Source organism: Gymnoscopelus braueri, assembly GCF_963280865.1.
Source record: "Gymnoscopelus braueri genome assembly, chromosome: 6".
Taxonomy (NCBI): domain Eukaryota; kingdom Metazoa; phylum Chordata; class Actinopteri; order Myctophiformes; family Myctophidae; genus Gymnoscopelus; species Gymnoscopelus braueri.
The window spans coordinates 55,078,863-55,097,918 of NC_137607.1; the positions used below are offsets into that span (position 1 = coordinate 55,078,863).

At 41.2% G+C, this 19,056-nt stretch overlaps 1 protein-coding gene across 6 annotated transcripts in view; it reads left to right on the plus strand.

Annotated features, from left to right (window-relative positions):
- Nucleotides 1-8,575: 8,575 nt before the first annotated feature.
- The window catches only part of ddr2a (discoidin domain receptor tyrosine kinase 2a), a 45,691-nt gene continuing 35,210 nt past the window's right edge, over nucleotides 8,576-19,056 (plus strand). For 3 of the 6 annotated variants that reach the window (XM_080431386.1, XM_080431391.1, XM_080431387.1), the window contains exon 1: nucleotides 12,800-12,937. In XM_080431386.1, coding sequence (XP_080287512.1) covers nucleotides 12,931-12,937 — 7 coding nt within the window. In that variant the 5' untranslated portion in view covers nucleotides 12,800-12,930. Of the gene's footprint in view, nucleotides 8,739-12,799; nucleotides 12,938-18,690; nucleotides 18,804-19,056 lie in introns of those variants that run through there. The other 3 variants (XM_080431388.1, XM_080431390.1, XM_080431389.1) reach the window with 3 other exon arrangements.

A 19,056-nucleotide genomic window follows, 5' to 3' on the forward strand; every position in this document is an offset into this window, starting at 1 on the left:
GAAAAATAAATGAAATTACTTCCAGAAGTGGTTCCTGGTTCAAGAGGTCATTGGAGGAGGTGTGGTGGTCAACATGTGGAGGAGTGGGGTAAGATGGACCACTTTTCACTTAAGTTGTCCTTGAAGCAAGGCAAAAGGAGACAGCAGTCAAATCTAAACAATATTTCAAGATGTCTTCTATCATTTGAAATCATGAGTAAGCAACTAACTAACAAAAAACTACTACTACTAACTAACAAATATGACTTCTAAAAAACTAAGTTGTCCTGTGGCTCAAATTGCCCAAGGTTAGGGGTAAGTTGATCGAATTTAAGGGGTAAGTTGACCCAATAACACATTTCCATTTTATAAATAGTTTTATTTATTTTCTTAAAGGTTATTTAAAGGTAGGGTAAGTGATCTTTGGTTAAAATAAGTGTTAAATAGCTTTATATTCAGATAGTACTCATTGCTATAGAGTGGTTGTTTGTTCAGTCACGTGAGTCTACATGTCTCTCCAGCCTTTACAGGTCGGGATACCAATTATATCCAATCAGGATAGAGAACTCAGTCGTACAGAATACAGATTAAACAAGTGAAATTGTAAGTGATGACACAAAGAAATGAGCAGACAAAATTGGAACTGGAACACTATAAAAGTGAAGCTGATAAATGGGTACTCTCTCCTGATTGGCTGAAATGTTGTCGCCTACCTGAAATTTTATTTTCTGTTTATTAAAGAGCTGGAGAGACAGGTAGACCCCTGTTACTGAACAAACACTCTATAGCAATGATTACTATCAGAATACAGAGCTTTAAACTTTTAATAGAAAACCATTTGTTTTAACCAAAAAATATCACTACCTTTTTCTTTTACCAGAACCCAATATAATATTTGCAATTGGTAAAACATATTATAAACTTATCTTAAAGGATTGTATTAGTAGAGGCCCTAGGAGGGGTCCACGTGCGACTGCTTATTTTTTTTTCTAGTTTAGATTTTTGGCATCCATAGGACCTCTAATATTGGGATTTTGATGATCCCAAGAAAAAAAGTGGTCCCAAGTGTGTTTTTTTCAATGTTTTATTACCCCTATGAGACCTGGGAGATGGCTGGCTGGAACGCCGGCGAGAGTGTCTTTCGGAGACTGTGGAACGCTCAAATTTAGACGTAGCCCAAAGATAGAGATACCATTTGATTCCAGACAACCTCAGGTTTCCAATGAGAGCAACCTTTTCATGCTACCTTGTCAGGAAGGGGGCTAAATACCTAATGATTCAAAGTTAAGACAACATTTTGGCGAGGGAAAAACGACCATCACCATTTTCCAAATGGTCCCTTGAGCTGTCACCTCAATATATGTGAATGGAAATGGGTTAAATGGATACCTACAAGCCTCCCCTGTACAGACATGTCAAATTTATGCCAATCTCATGCAGTTTTGGGCAAGAACCATGCAGTGTTTTGCATGCAGTACAAATATGTAATTTCCGCCTATTGTAAAAAGGAGACCACTTTACTGCATCTATAGCTGTATGAGACCACTGTACTGTATCTATAGCTGCATGAGACCACTGTACTGTATCTATAGCTGCATGAGACCACTGTACTGTATATATAGCTGCATGAGACCACTGTACTGTATCTATAGCTGCATGAGACCACTGTACTGTATCTAGACCACTGTGCTGAATCTATAAACCACTGTACTGCATATATAGACCATTGTACTGCATTTATAGACCACATACATTGACCACTGTACTGTATCTAATATACATATACTGCAACTCAACACAACTTAAAACAAATATTTATAAAGCACATTTAACATGACCAGGTCACCCAAAGTGCTGCACAGGTCGCCACGAAGGCTCGGTAGATGCAGTACAGTGGTCCACAGATGCACTAGAGTAGTCTACAGATGCACTCGAGTGGTCTACAGATGCATTATAGGCGTCCACAGTGGTCTACAGATGCACTAGAGTGGTCTACAGATGCACGACAGTGGTCTACAGATGCACTAGAGTGGTCTACAGACACACTAGAGTGGTCTACAGATGCACGACAGTGGTCTACAGACACACTAGACTGGTCTACAGATGCACTAGAGTGGTCTACAGACACACTAGAGTGGTCTACAGATGCACTAGAGTGGTCTACAGACACACTAGAGTGGTCTACAGATGCACGACAGTGGTCTACAGACACACTACACTGGTCTACAGATGCACTAGAGTGGTCTACAGACACACTAGAGTGGTCTACAGATGCACTAAAGTGGTCTACAGACACACTACACTGGTCTACAGATGCACTAGAGTGGTCTAAAGACACACTAGAGTGGTCTACAGATGCACTAGAGTGGTCTACAGATGCACTAGAGTGGTCTACAGACACACTAGAGTGGTCTACAGATGCACTAGAGTGGTCTACAGACGCACTAGAGTGGTCTACAGATGCACTAGAGTGGTCTACAGATGCACTAGAGTGGTCTACAGACACACTAGAGTGGTCTAAAGACACACTAGAGTGGTCTACAGATGCACTAGAGTGGTCTACAGATGCACTAGAGTGGTCTAAAGACACACTAGAGTGGTCTACAGATGCACTAGAGTGGTCTACAGACGCACTAGAGTGGTCTACAGATGCACTAGAGTGGTCTACAGATGCACTAGAGTGGTCTACAGACACACTAGAGTGGTCTAAAGACACACTAGAGTGGTCTACAGATGCACTAGAGTGGTCTACAGATGCACTAGAGTGGTCTACAGACGCACTAGAGTGGTCTACAGATGCAATAGAGTGGTCTACAGACGCACTAGAGTGGTCTACAGATGCAGTACATGGTCTACATATGCACTACAATGTGTCTGTCGACCACTCTAGTGTGTCTGTCGACCACTCTAGTGTGTCTGTAGACCACTATCGTGCATCTGTAGACCACTCTAGTGCATCTGTAGACCACTCTAGTGTGTCTGTAGACCACTGTCGTGCATCTGTAGACCACTCTAGTGCATCTGTAGACCACTCTAGTGTGTCTGTAGACCACTCTAGTGCATCTGTAGACCAGTGTAGTGTGTCTGTAGACCACTTTAGTGCATCTGTAGACCACTCTAGTGTGTCTGTAGACCACTCTAGTGCATCTGTAGACCAGTCTAGTGTGTCTGTAGACCACTTTAGTGCATCTGTAGATCACTCTAGTGTGTCTGTAGACCACTCTAGTGCATCTGTAGACCACTGTCGTGCATCTGTAGACCACTCTAGTGCATCTGTAGACCACTGTGGACGCCTATAATGCATCTGTAGACCACTCGAGTGCATCTGTAGACTACTCTAGTGCATCTGTGGACCACTGTACTGCATCTACCGAGCCTTCGTGGCGACCTGTGCAGCACTTTGGGTGACCTGGTCATGTTAAATGTGCTTTATAAATATTTGTTTTAAGTTGTGTTGAGTTGCAGTATAGTGGTCTATATTAGATACAGTACAGTGGTCAGTGTATGTGGTCTATAAATGCAGTACAATGGTCTATATATGCAGTACAGTGGTTTATAGATTCAGCACAGTGGTCTAGATACAGTACAGTGGTCTCATGCAGCTATAGATACAGTACAGTGGTCTCATGCAGCTATATATACAGTACAGTGGTCTCATGCAGCTATAGATACAGTACAGTGGTCTCATGCAGCTATAGATACAGTACAGTGGTCTCATACAGCTATAGATACAGTGCAGTGGTCTCATGCAGCTATAGATACAGTACAGTGGTCTCATACAGCTATAGATGCAGTAAAGTGGTCTCCTTTTTACAATAGGCGGAAATTACATATTTGTACTGCATGCAAAACACTGCATGGTTCTTGCCCAAAACTGCATGAGATTGGCATAAATTTGACATGTCTGTACAGGGGAGGCTTGTAGGTATCCATTTAACCCATTTCCATTCACATATATTGAGGTGACAGCTCAAGGGACCATTTGGAAAATGGTGATGGTCGTTTTTCCCTCACCAAAATGTTGTCTTAACTTTGAATCATTAGGTATTTAGCCCCCTTCCTGACAAGGTAGCATGAAAAGGTTGCTCTCATTGGAAACCTGAAGTTGTCTGGAATCAAATGGTATCTCTATCTTTGGGCTACGTCTAAATTTGAGCGTTCCACAGTCTCCGAAAGACACTCTCGCCGGCGTTCCAGCCAGCCATCTCCCAGGTCTCATAGGGGTAATAAAACATTGAAAAAAACACACTTGGGACCACTTTTTTTCTTGGGATCATCAAAATCCCAATATTAGAGGTCCTATGGATGCCAAAAATCAAAACTAGAAAAAAAAATAAGCAGTCGCGCGTGGACCCCTCCTAGGGCCTCTACTATATTCATCCAAATTAAATGTCCTTCAGCATAATTTGAGTAGCAAAGAAATAATTCAAACAAATTATATGAATAGCGATTAATATTGGCAACATTGGCTCAATTTAACCCAGAGCATTAATGGTTAATGTTGTCCCACAGCCACCATTTTAGACACAACTGGCTAGAATAATATGTTGGGCAATTTTTTTTCGCTAAATTATTCACATTCACATTTGTGTAAAATAATGCTTTCCATTTTTCCAACTGTGAAGTTGGGAAGCTTCCCAACTTCACAGCCAGGTTTAAATGATGGGCGCTTACTAAATTTAACAACATGTGTTTTCTAGATACAGGGGGTCGGTCAGTTTACCCACTGGGTCATCTTACCCTGTTCTCCCTATTATGCTGTTTTAAATCTGATTTGTTATACATTTTCATTGTTGAATGTTATGTCATAGTAAGGGTAATTAGAAATATAAATAAATAATAGAGGGAAAAAACAATAAATTAGACATCTGAATGATTTATTGATGTCCAAATTTTCCTACACCAAAATGATGTAGTGATTGAATTGGTGTGAGGGCGTGTAAGTGATTCCCAAACTATCTTTGGTAATTGGTTAGCACGCGTTTAGTCACTCAACATCCTGCATGTCATGTGCATTACACATGAAGGTGATTTATAAAGTCATGCCTTTATAAATCACTTGAAAAGAAGGCAGTTTGCTCGCAATTCACGAGCCTTCGTTGTCGCCGCGGTGCTAGCCGCTAGGCGAGAGAGCGCCCCGCACTGACCAGCCAATGGCCTTGTGCGTTGTCCAAGTTGACCAGCCATGGTGGACGGGTAACACGTGAACCAAAACCAGCACTTCCACAACGCGTCTCATCCATGCACAGCGAATGAGGGCAAGTTTTTTGAGGACAACTTGGGAATTGCTTACACATGGTTTGAGGTACTGTGGCATCCATTTTATAAAATAAAAACAAAACATAAACGTGTTAAACAAAGTGAGTTACCGCCATTGCCGTAAATATGTGTACTATATTTTATACTAGACTTATGTAGGCCTATACAATAAGTAAGTAGCCTTAGGAACCAATGGTTTCTGGGCCATATGTGACCCATAGGGCAGATGCAACTGATGCTACTGAGGAGATGAGGCGGCTTGATAAGTATGTACATCCCATAGAGGTATGGTACATCCCCCAGCCATGATGTACAAGTGCACCCACTGGACATGACGCTATATCGCAGGTACTTACCCCCAATCCAACCTTTGATAAGCAGGGAGGCATTGGGTCCCATTTTCATAGTCTTTGCTATGACCTAGCCGGAGAATTGAACCCCAACAACGTCCCAATCTCAGGGCGGACAAGGCGCACTGAGCTGGTATACTATACTTTAATATGTGTAAATGAAATATATTTCATTTGAATGAAATATCTTATTCCAAACAACACCGTTTCTGTAATGTTGACCCAGGAAAACAATTTAGTAGGCTTGGCAATATACTCATATATCGATATCAATCGATATTAGCTGAGAGAGAGATGAAGCAGGGACCCCCACTACTTATTGTATACAATTGTGTTGCAGATTAAACTTTTTCATCGATTTTCATAGCTTCATAGACATGTGAAGACTTATGTGACACATTATCTTTTCTATTAATATGTTGGATTCTTGTTGATGTGTATTTTCAGGCATTTAACCACTTAAACCATCAAAACGTGATCTTTGGCTCTGTCTGCTCTTTTTTTTGCCTCTGTCTGCTCTTTTTTCCCTTCTACACCAAACTCTTCACATGCACCTGTCTACTCTGTTGTACCTGACAGATTTGATCAGAGCTGAGGTCGACGCTGGTAAATATTGTGGAATGGTTCTATTGGACCTTCAGAAGGCGTTCCATACCGTCAATCACAATATTCTTTTGTTCAAGTTAAAGGCCTTGGAGTGGTGGAAGTGAACGGCACCATCTCCTCTACGCTCCAGCCAACGTGCGGAGTCCCCCAAGGGAGTGTTTTGGGTCCACTCTTCTTGATTTATGTCAATGATATGAAATCAGCCTTTAACTGTGATCTTTTCCTTTTAGCCGATGATGCAGCTCTTCTGGTCTCGCATCAGGACGAAAAAGAAAAAGAAAAATCCCATAGTCAAGATCAGCTTACCAAGATCAGCTTACCAAGATCAGATTGACAACAGGTTGTCCCTACACCTTGGTAAAACCGAATCGATTCTCTTCGGGTCAAGTATCAGACTAAGGAGATCCCTAGTGGGGTTCAAGGTGGTGGTGGGGGAATGTGATCGCAGCTAAGGAGGAGGTGACCTACTTGGGCTGCATATTAGATGACAGGCTATCCAGAGAGAGTATGGCCAAAAACGTTATCTCTAAGGTCAACCAGAGAGTCAGATTCCTTGGGAGAATGTCTTCTTTTCTTAATAGAAGTGTGCTGGAAATTTTAACAGGGGCTCTGGTTCAATTTCATTTTGACTACACCTGTTCCTCCTGGTCCACCAGCAGCACAGCACCCCCCAAATAAATTGTAATAAGATGCCCAGAATAAGTTAATAAGTCAGATTAATACTCAAGCCCCCTGTATTTCTCAGGTACCAAATCCGAACCCCCTATAGTGTGGAAATAAGCCGCTGCCTTTTTTGAGTTTATCCTTTTGATAATAGTGTGACAATGTATGTATTTTACATAATGTTTTGTTATCAATGAGATGTCAAAGTCAAATCTTCACAGAAAATAATTTTGGTGAATGTTCCACCCAGAATAGATTTGGCGACCACCTGTAGTAACTCTGAGGACCCCCCCCCCCCCCCCGGGGTCCCGGACCCCCTGTTGAAGACTCCTGCTCTTTAGGGCACGTGGACACCATTGAAAGTAATAGACAGAATAGAACATGGCGGCTGCGTCCATTGAATTCAAAGGAGAAGTGGCACCCTGTTCTAGAATCACAATATAGAACTATTTAAAACGTATTTGAACAAAAATCACTTTAGCCTACTGCACATTTAACACCAATAGTCATCCCCACAATTTCTTCACAAAATTGACATTGAGGTATTTCGTAAAACATCTTGATATTTAATTTTGTCCTTATCACCCAGCCCTGCAATAAAGTTGCATCCATTGAAATGTAGCAAATTCCTTCAAGGAGATGAGTTGCAAAAAGCTCATTGTGTTGTATTGTGTGGCAACACTGCTTTTCCACCTGGGATGACAAGGATGACAAAGGGTGCAATTTAAAAGGAAATTCAAACCTGTGATCATTATGTCATGTTTTATCGAAACCTTCACAGTCCTAAATGAGCCCTTTTGATGTCTTTGGTATGACCAAATACTTTTGTCCGTATAAGCAGTGGAACACTTGTTCTATGACATCATTAAAAGATGAACTCTTTCTTACATTTTGATACTTTAGTGTACACAGATCTGCTTTGACTATTAGGCTCTTCTGTTAAACTACCATGTGACTCCTATATTGAGTTTGAAGTGAATTCCCTTCAAGATGGTTTCATGGAGATTTATCTTTGATGGCACCTACAGTAGAATATTAGGCCAACGGTAAACTTTAACAAATGGTCCCTACTGCTTATGGATTGATGATTTTTGAACCAAATCCATATAGATGGGTGACTTTAAAATCTTTAATGCATTCTTTAAGTATCTTTAAATCATACACCCTGTATGTTTCTAATCTGACAGGTCAATATACACTCAGTCCAACAAAATTACAACATGGCAGTGGAAACATTACCTTGAATTATCAATGATTGATTGAGCAATACCCCAAGCTGTCAAAAGAAAGGACTCTTTTCAAGATGCATAAAGCTTTTCATCATGATTTGTGTGCATGGGGTCCTCATCTTAAACAAGCATAATGCTTAATGAGGGTTTCCAGTTTAGTAGACCTTGTATTGTGAATTTGTACTTCCATGTACTGTTATGTACTGTCATGTACTATTCTCATGTCTTTCTAAATAAACTACATCAATCAATCAATCAATCAATTCTGATTGGGCATTGGATTCTGCTTTAATTGAAACCTTATGTGTGACATGTGGAATTCTGGGACATTGGCATGCCCCCAAAAAATCCTCAGAATGTGAAGTTTTTTCCCCCTCCCTCTCTCCCCCTCCCTCTCTCCCCCTCTCTCTCTCTTCTCTCCTCTCCCTCTCTTTTTTTCCTTTTCGCAGGGGTGTCTTACATCAGCCCAGTGAGACCTGGTGAAGGCAACTGACGGACCAAGAGAGACAGAGAGAGCGAGAAAGGCTTGGATTGTATCATCCAGCCTCCTGACAAAGGGACGCTCACTGGACTAGATCTGTATCCATCTCTGAACAAATGTACTGAAAGAAGAAACATCTCAGAAGTAAGTTGCATTTCTCTCAACCAAAATGTAAGATTTCCTACTTTTCTCTCCAACTTATTAGCCTTTGGACTGTGAATGTTTGGAGTTTCTAACCGGAGAGAGATTGCAATGTGCTGCTTTTTGCAGAGCCTCTTTTTTCTCAGAGCCCTCAGATTCGTTCTCTTTAGGTGTTCAATGCTGTTATGATTATACATCTGAACGCCATGTACATTACGTACAGTATGAGGTTGTTGCTGTTTGCATGGCAGGTTAGAAGAGAGGATAGCAGAGCAATTCAGTGAAATCCTAATGCTCACTCTCCACTCAGCAGCTCCCGCTGCATGAACAGCTGTTTCATACAGAAGCCATTTCTTACTGTTTCATTATCTGTGGTTGTACTAAAATGTGAAACGTATTTTCAGCTTTAACCAGGAGTAAGGATTTAAAACTTTTAAACTGTTGCCATTGAGAAAGTTTCTCTTAATATAAAAAAAAAACTCCAGGTAAAATTTTATTTTCATTTCTTCACCATATAATTACTCTAGAAATATACTTTTGTTATATGTTGTAGTAGTGTATACCATACAGTATATATATACAGTATAATCTGTTGCTGTCTATACCTCATCTCTCCTCTGCTCTTTGTCATAAGAATGTGTCTCAGGTCCACAGAGAGATATTAGAAATTGTTTCTGTTTTTTTAGTCTTGTACAATTTAGAATTTATGTGACTCCTTTTTGTCTGACTCGCTTCCAGCTGAAAACATCAATTTTGTTCGCTTTGTTGTGGCATGCTTGTGGAAAAGTTGAGCAACTGCTGAAAACCTAATTCCCAACCGCTTATTTACTGCTTCCTGGATTGTCAAAAACGTAGACAATAGACTTTTAGACTCTAAAAAGCTCATTGTGATTAACTCATCACGTCAAAGCAAATGCAAGCACGGTCAACTACTGCAGCTCTGAAATCTTTTCCCTAGAATACACGTCTCACTGGGTCATGGAAGTGGTATGTAGCCGCTCTGGTGTAATGTAGGTGTTACGTAGGCGGTACATAGGTGGCATGCAGGTGTCCTCATGTGGTATGTGGGTGATAAATCTCCACACACAGAGGCCTCATTCAACCAGGGACACTTTGAACAATGTGGTCACCCAGTAGACTTTCTTTTTTTTTTTTTTTCGGAAAATAATTATTGCAGATGTTGGTCTGAGAGAACGTATGGACTTGACTGGCTTTTTGTACAGTAGCAAACCAGCTATGGAATCTGAACAGCAGGTTTTATGGAAAAGGGGGACTTTGTCAATGAAGCACTTGTTATGGAGTGGTCAAAGTGGTCAGCCTGGTATCTGAACCTAATATCATTCTGGGAAGTATGCTTGTGCGTGTTTCATGTGCAAGTCTGCGTTCATGTGTGTGTGGGCACGTGCATGTGAGCGTATGCACCGTAATAATAACTGCACTTGCAGTACATAGGCATTGTACAGGCATTCACGTATGTTTATAAATGACTGTGTAAACATGGATTAACAGCACACAGTATTTACATTTGTCTTAAGTTCACTGTGAGCCCTGATATCTCCACGTGTCCTTTAAGTTAACAGAGGAATGTACACCACACAATTCTGAGTGATCGTTTGACAATGGCCCCATACGTTTCCACTTTTACACTTGAAGAGTTAATTTGTACTCTAAGGATTTTGCTGTGCACATCAGGTAGTCAAGCTAAGACTTGTTGAGCTTTACAGTGACTGCCTCAGGTAATATACACTAACCTATATGCTATGCTCATGGTGGCTATATTTCCACAGTTCTTCTTCTTCTGTCATTGAAACTGATGTCCAATCCAGTGTTGATGTGACACTATTAAACCCCTCTAAGACTGCACTGGAGGAGGCAGGAAACTAGCTTGATCAGTGTAAATAAACTCTTTGTAAAAGCAGATTGGAGTGATTATGACGGACAGGGAAATATACCAAATGCCTCACTTGGAATTTGAAATTTGATGCGTGGTTATACACAGTTATACTCACATACACACACGCGCACACACACACACACACACGCACGCACACACGAACGCACGCACGCACGCACGTGTGCGCACACACACACACACACACACACACACACACACACACACACACACACACACACACACACACACACACACACACACACACACACACACACACACAGTCTAGAAAAAAGAGAGAGATTGAGAGCAAGACCGACACACAGACAGAGACAGAAAGTGAGACACCGACAGAGTGAGTGGTGGACAGACAGACAGAGAGACAAATAGATCTAGTATAGGGTGGCTAGATGAGCAGTTGGATGCATTACGAGTGTGTTATCACTATTCCCTCAGACATGTCATTTCAATTAGCAGCCCTACCCTCCGGTGCCCAGAGTCTTACTGACATCCTCACATACAGGCCCTAATCATGCTCCACAGCAAAGGCTGTAATTTCAGCCCGCCTTTCAAAACACTGCAGTGGAGGCGCCCAGTGCTTACATAGGTTAGCTGCAACCCTGCTTTACCGTTGTTTGATTGGATGCATTTCCAAATCAATGCTTCTGGGCCGGCAAGAGGAAGCATGCTCGGTGGCAGAGGTACATACTGTAATTTCACATAAATAGCAGCATTTCAAGGAACCTTGTGCCTAAAATACCGCGTTGTTGACTTTGTATCCCACACGTGCCTGAACTCCGACCCTGCCCTAACCAGTACCCCTCCCTTCGCCTACCCATCCAGGCAGATTAGGTTACATGTAGTCTAAATGAGGGTGTACATGTGTCTCACTTTATTCTGATGTTGAGTTTTGGCCTCTTATTTGTCCTTTGTCTGACTCAAAGTCCATTTCTAAGACCGGAAGATGAACAAGCTTTTTCCACCGCAGAGATACAATCATAACTATACGGTAACTGAAAACTCACATTTACTTCTGTTGTGACTATTTCCAGTGTGATTTATCATTTGCCTGTCTGGCCTTGAGATTAGGTAACATGTTTAAGGGAGAGTGCGCATTTCGTGGACTTTATTTTAAACACCAGAGATTTAACCGTTTTGTTCCCCACAACAGTAATACAACACGCATGCACATTGCACACAAATAACTGTGTATGTGTACACAGTTATTTGCAAGCCTTAAGGTCCTTACACACAGGGGCGAATTCTTCATGCGAATAAATACTTTTTTTTTAAAAACCTTATACAGTCAATGCAAGCGTCCACATCAGTTTCGCGAAGCGAAAAAGCGTCTTTTAATTATTCGGAACGAGTCCGAATTTTGCGTATATTCGCATATTCGCCGGTGTGTAAGGACCTTTAGACTGCACATAAATACTGTAGTCTGTATTTCTTTTTACTTTCTTGCTTCACCTGAGAAAGTCAGTTTTGCGTTCTGGTCACTCCCTCCCTCCCTCCTTCTCTGTCTGTCTGTCTGTCTGTCTGTCTGTCTGTCTGTCTGTCTGTCTGTCTGTCTGTCTGTCTGTCTGTCTGTCTGTCTGTCTGTCTGTCTGTCTGTCTGTCTGTCTGTCTGTCTGTCTGTCTGTCTGTCTGTCTGTCTGCCTCTCTCTCTCATTCTCAATCTCTCCCTTCTGTCTCTCTCACTGTCTCTCTTTGGAACAGTCTGTCTAAATCTTTCCACTTTCTTTCTCTCATTCTCTCCCTCTCTCTTTCCCTCTCAACCCCCTTTCTCTTTCTTTCTCTCTTCCCTCTCTCTCGTTCTGTCTCTCTGTCTTACACCCTCACACTCCCTTCTTCTGCCAGAAGGTCTGTCTCTTTCTTTCTCTTTCTCTTTTTTTCTCTTTTTTTCTCTCTCTCTCTCTCTCTCTCTCTCTCTCTCTCTCTCTCTCTCTCTCTCTCTCTCTCCCCCATTCTCTCTCTCTGTCTTTCTCTCTCTCTCCCCCTTCTCTCTCTTTCTCTCTCTCTCTTTCACCCTCACACTCCTAGAACGCCAGAACGTGATATTTCACCTTGAAACAGCCTGTCAACATGTACTAATGATAGCCTGGGCTGTGAAGAGTGAATTGTCACTGACGAATGACATACTATATTCCACAACAGCATACTCTCTGTTTTCTTCCGTTTTTACAGTCTGTATCTGAATGGCCATTAAGAGATGGACACCGTCTGTTATTTATGTTAGCAATGCATATCTGAGGAACTTGGGGTTCTTCCACGTGGTCCGCTGGACTAAATTCATAGCAGCCTGGAACATGCCATTTCCTGATTTTCTTCATGCAAGGTAAACAGCTGTAACTTACCACTGCAAAAAGCAGCCAAAGACACAGAATTGAATAGACCAAAAAAAACATTGTACAGATGTAAAGTAGCTTTTTGTATAGAAAAGACTATTAACATAATGCTGGTTTCATTGGCATTTGCCACACAGGCATGCAAACAGTGACAAAAGTTATAAAGATCTTTTACACAGCACACCTCACTGGCTCTTGTTGCTACTAATAGCCAGTAATACCCATAGTATGACGACACTACATTGAACTGCAAGCACATAAGTACCACATACTACAAAAAGTAGCATTTAGTAAACATGACGAGATCCTACTATTTGTACAAATATTGATGTATGTTGGTCAGCTTTGTTTACTTCTGTTTTCGAGTCGACAGCAGGTTTTGTTGAGCTGTCTGTGAGATGTGTGCTCTTGATTTAAGCAGCATACTAGAGATGGATCACAGCTTTAATGGGGGTGGGGGTGGGGTGGAAAAAAACGATTTTCTTGGCCTGGGCAGATTCTTTTTCCAGTGGCTAAAGTTGTGGTGCTTGATTTAACTCTGACAGTGTAGCTGTAAAGTTTTAGGCCCTGGATATTCAATCAAAATGGGTTTCCAGGCTAAAAAGTGTAGGCTGTCCCTCCTTACATAACAAAGAGAGCATTGAATTTTGTTTCATTTCATAGCCCGGCATTCACGTCTATTGGCTATGAATCTTTCCTGAAATCTTTTTTTTTATTTCTTATTTTTTACATTGGGACAGTGCAGGTGGTGGATGGAAAATGGCACTGGATGTGGCTGTGAACACATAACAGCTACAGGTGCACTTTCAGCAGGTCCTGTTGCCACCTCTCATTTCCTCCTTCGCTCATGACTGCTTAACATCAGCTGCTAGTCTTTACGAGGGACTCCAGATTGACTTGCATGCCAAGTGTCCTTAGGGCGACTATAAGGTACCTTATGCTTACGGCACCCACAGGGAAGGTGCTCTAGCAGCTGCACACAGCTCAGGGGGATGTCGTGCTAAACCAAAGCAGACCCAGTAGCAGACTCAGAGCTCAAAGCTTCATGTCTGCTTTATTAGATGTAGGCAGGGATAAATGTCACCATATGACATACTTCACTTAAAACAAAATAAAAAATAAACTATAACAAAAATTAAGGAGGGTTATGGAACAGTGTCTCTCTATTCTCCACCGTATTGTACAGACTGTAGAGCACCATGCAGAATGTACAGGTTATATCTTCATGCTTCAGTAGGTGGTATAAGGCCCTTCTTTAATTAATTGCCTCATCCAGGTGTGATACATTAGCATATAGGGGATTGTTGCCTGTGGTGTGTTCTCTCTATCTGTGTTTTTTTTTTTACACCTACAGTACACGCACACATGTATGTAACATACCGTGGTGGAAAAAGTACTCAAATGTTTTACTTAAGTAAAAGTACCAATACTGCAATGTAGAAATACTATGTTACAAGTAAAAGTCCGGAATTCAAAATTGACTTGAGTAAAAGTACAAAAGTATTAGTATCAAACTGTACTTAAAGTACCAAAAGTAAAAGTACTCAACATGCAGTTTCACAAGTTTTCAAATGTATAAAATGTTTTAAAATCCTTTGAAAATGGCAGATCTACAAGCTCACAATGCATCGTATCACGACACATTGTGAGCTTGTAGATCGGCTATTTTCAAATGGCCGAAATGTATATACTGTAAGGCTGAAGTGGTTATGTATGTTTTGTAATAATAATCACAAACTTCAGTAACTAGTAACTAAAGTTTTCAAATAATTGTAGTGGAGTAAAAGTATAATATTTGCCTCTGAGATGTAGTGGAGTAGAAGTAAAAGTACTGAAAATTGGAAATACTCCAGTAAAGTAAAAATACCTCAAAATTGTAATTAAGTACAGTACTTGAGTACATGTACTTAGTTACTTTACACCACTGGTAACATACTATGCAGAGTTGCAGACCTACCTGTAGGCGCACATACAGTCTCTAGTCTAGTCTATACACATGCCACCACCTGGCTCCAGTTTGGACATTTGATTTGAATTTCATGTATTCCCATAAAAATAAAATACCTGTGATGCTGTGTTACAGCCGTAAACGGGTGAAACAAGAGGATATAATGGAAAGCACATGGTTGGTCATGGTACATATGGATGTACTGTTTTTTAATTAGGCCCAGCTCCAGAAGCATGTATACGCAGTGGTGGAAAAGTATTCAAATGTTTTTCTTAAGTAAAAGTATCAATACTGCAATGTAGAAATACTCTGTGTAAAAGTCAGGAATTCCAAATTTACTTGAGTAAAAGTACAACAGTATTGGCATCAAAATATACTTAAAGTACCAAAAGTAAAAGTACCTCATTATGCAGAATGTCCCGTTTCACAAGGTAACATACAGTATGTATAAAATGTATTAAAATATTTTGAAAATAGCCAAAGTTTATATAGGGCTGAAGTGGTTAATGTATGTTTTGTAATACTAATTCAAATCTACAAAGTAACTAGTAACTAAAGTTTTCAAATAATTGTAGTGGAGTAAAAAGTACAATATTTGCCTCTGAGATGTAGTGGAGTAGAAGTAAAATTATTGAAAATAAGAAATACTCCTAAAAGTAAAAGAGTTGGCCGCGCGTGCATGTGTGTGTACGTATACATGCTTCTGGAGCTGTGTGTACGTATACTGTAAATGCGCGCACACGCGCGCACACACACACGCACACACACACACACACACACAAGCAATGGACTTAAGTAGTAGACGTGCTCTGTGCATTGTTTGTCTCCTTGCTAATTAGATCTGCCTGGTTTTTAACAGCTCATATATCTCTAGAGCATGTTGTTCTTTATTGCCTAGAAATGCAAGCAACCACGTGGCATTGTCTCTCTATATCCTCACAGAAGCTATTTACTGTATTTTCGTCTCAAATCTATAGCAGTACGAATGAAATGAATAGGAATGGATATTGTATTTAATTTAAATTGAAGTGTTGTAGCGGTTTTCTTGGATCCAAATTTCCGTGTATCCAAATGTCCAACAATGTACTGTAGCTACTATTCTACACAGTGTAATGTGTAAGGTATGTTCTGCCTCTGGATTTACAGCCAGCTGATGATGCAGAATTATGTACTTTACAGTTAGTTAGGATGTTAAACATTACCATTAAGATGAGGACACCATTGCAGGATTAAACCAGGACACTTGGTGGGGTTACCGGAACACTCGCCCCAAAACACACTCGCCCCCTTTTTTTTGTGGACCACTCGCCCCCAGCGGTTCTTCTATTCTTGTATTCGTTTTACTGACGATAAGGTTAGGATTAAGGTTAGGTTTAGGCATAGTTTTACTGAGGTGAAGTTTAGGAATAAGGTTAGGTTTAGACATAGTTTTACTGAGGTCAAGTTTAGGAATAAGGTTAGGTTTAGGCATAGTTTTACTGAGGTGAAGTTTAGGAATAAGGTTAGGTTTAGGCATAGTTTTACTGAGGTGAAGTTTAGGAATAAGGTTAGGTTTAGACATAGTTTTACTGAGGTTAAGTTTAGGAATAAGGTTAGGTTTAGGCATAATTTTACTGAGGTTAAAGTTTAGGAATAAGGTTAGGGTTTGGCATAGTTTTACTGAGGTTACGTTTAGGAATACCTGGTGGCGACCGTTCCGAGGTCACCGAATTAGACCCGGAGCGAGGGTTCTTGTATTCCCTGGTGGCCCAGTCAGTTAGTGCACAGGTCAATAAGCTTCTTGAGACCGCCAGGATCCGGGTATGAAACGACTCCCGTCTCCCATTTCTCTCCTCTCTCTATCCTTGGTTTGCTGTCTGTCCACACTGACCTATCTGAAAATAAAGCATGAAATGCCAAAAATAAGTCTTAAAAAAAGGACAGACATGATGAGACTGACACACAATGAAATGAATGGCTGCCACCTGCATGTTTTGCTAGCAAAGATGAACGACAGCATCTGCGGTACTTTCCTCTTCATGTTGCCTTAAGTACATTTTCCATGAGGCAAAAGCATGAATTAGTTAGTGAATCAAAACGCATGAATTTAAGATCTTAAAGAGTCGGACACTGCTTTGAAGTTGAGGGGTATTAAATGAACTCATCTGGCGGACGTTTTGATTATTTGAGGATGCAATAATTACCTTGAAACTCACTTTGCACCAGTCCAAAATTATAAAATGCGTGCAATTAAGCAGGTGTGAGTCTATTTTACTTGGGAGCATGAGCGGCATTTGAGTGGTGTGGTCATGAAATGAGAGATATTATTCCAGGAGCTCGGTAACTCTGGTCTTTAGACCTTGGCGTTTTCTCCCCTCTCCCTTTGCATGCAAGGTCCTGTTGACAGTGTAGTACCTGGCCAGGTTTTGGGTGGCTATTCAGTGAAATGTTCAGTGGTTCCACACCAGTACACCGGGTACAATACTGGGTATTGCCTGATTTATACTCTGTCGTACGTCGTTGTCCCCCTTGCTAGAAAACTGCAGATCTACAAGCTCTATGAGCTCCATAAGTCTCCTGATTTATACGTTGCCGTACACTGGTGACATTTGGTGGTAATAGCAGTTCTACAGTACACAACGTGTCGCGATGCAGTTTTCCTTGCTACGTGCACCACCGTGCAACAGAATATATATATTATATAATTAAGTATAAGTCTTCCAGTCGTAACACTGTTGCGTGTGCGTGTGCGCGTGTGTGTGTGTGTGTGTGTGTGTGTGTGTGTGTGTGTGTGTGTGTGTGTGTGTGTGTGTGTGTGTGTGTGTGTGTGTGTGTGTGTGTGTGTGTGTGTGTGTGTGCGTGCGTGCGTGCGTGCGTGCGTGCGTGCGTGCGTGCGTGCGTGCGTGCGTGCGTGCGTGCGTGCGTGCGTGCGTGTGCATGTGCGTGTGTGGGGACACGCATGACGCGAATTTCTCAATGCGTGTCAGGTGTCAGAGACAATGACAGAGACAACTATGCCAGGTAAACCCTGTGTGTTGTTGACCCAGTGGGGTCTCCCAGGGTACATGACCTCAAGTGGTGCACCATCGTGGCTCTGTGTGCCAATGTTGCAGGGAAAGGAGGGAGTGCTTCCATGAAAATATAGGACTGTTTCTGTAAAAAAAAGAAAAGAAACAACAACACTGTCCTGTTTACATTTGCAACGTGAGAACGTTTGAGGGAAAACATGGAGTCGTTAATGAATGTGTGTTAGTTTTATATTTATTTTGAACACATGGTCTCCAGGGGGTTGTGAGTTTGACTATAGCAAGAGAAGTGTGTCTGTATATTAAGTGTGAGTGACGTTTCTACAGTCATTTAAGTTTAAGTTTACCTCATTTGCCGCATTTAAGTTAGTGTTGTTTTATTGCATTACTTATTATGTTTTTCTTTCTTAAATCCTGGCAAAAATATTGAAATATCACTAATACTAGTATGTCTCGTTATCAATTTGCCCTCACATTCTGAAGTCTAAAGTACTGTAGGTGATTCTTGGTGCTATCTGGAGCACTGGAGTTGGGAGTCAGGGGCTTGTGGTTTTCTGAAGGGAGTATCTGTCCTTCACCACTTCCTGGACTGGCCAAGAGGGAACTGATATTTATGGGCAGCAGACTTTTTCCCAGCAGCAGAAATCCAAGTCAATAGTCGTCCTTTTCAGTAACGGTAGACGCTGGGTTGATACAATAAACTCTGCTCGGTGGCTATCAACATTCTATGCACGGTGTTTATGCAGTAATGTTGGAAATCAGACAAAGGCCCAGTGAGGGAGGATTGGGGTTGTGCTTTGTGAAATGCTCTCTGTTAGTTGGTTCTGAATGGCTTTTATAACTGGACTCTTCAACCTCGCATATATCTACTTGTACTACATTTGGAGCCAGATCTCAGTATAGGTGAGTAACTGACATTGTGTCATGAAATGACATGCCATATATTTTTAACCGATGTACCACAGGGGTCTATACTTTCCCCCCTCATTTTTCCCTCTACACCAAATCTCTTCATTGAAAATATCCGTTCTACAAGTGTTGTAATTTGTTTTCCGGTTCAGGTTAAAAACGACAGCAGGGTAAAAACATGACCAGCATAAGGCTGGCCTTAGTATGTGATGTCCGGTGTTCAAGTGGATCTAACTCTCTAGTTTTC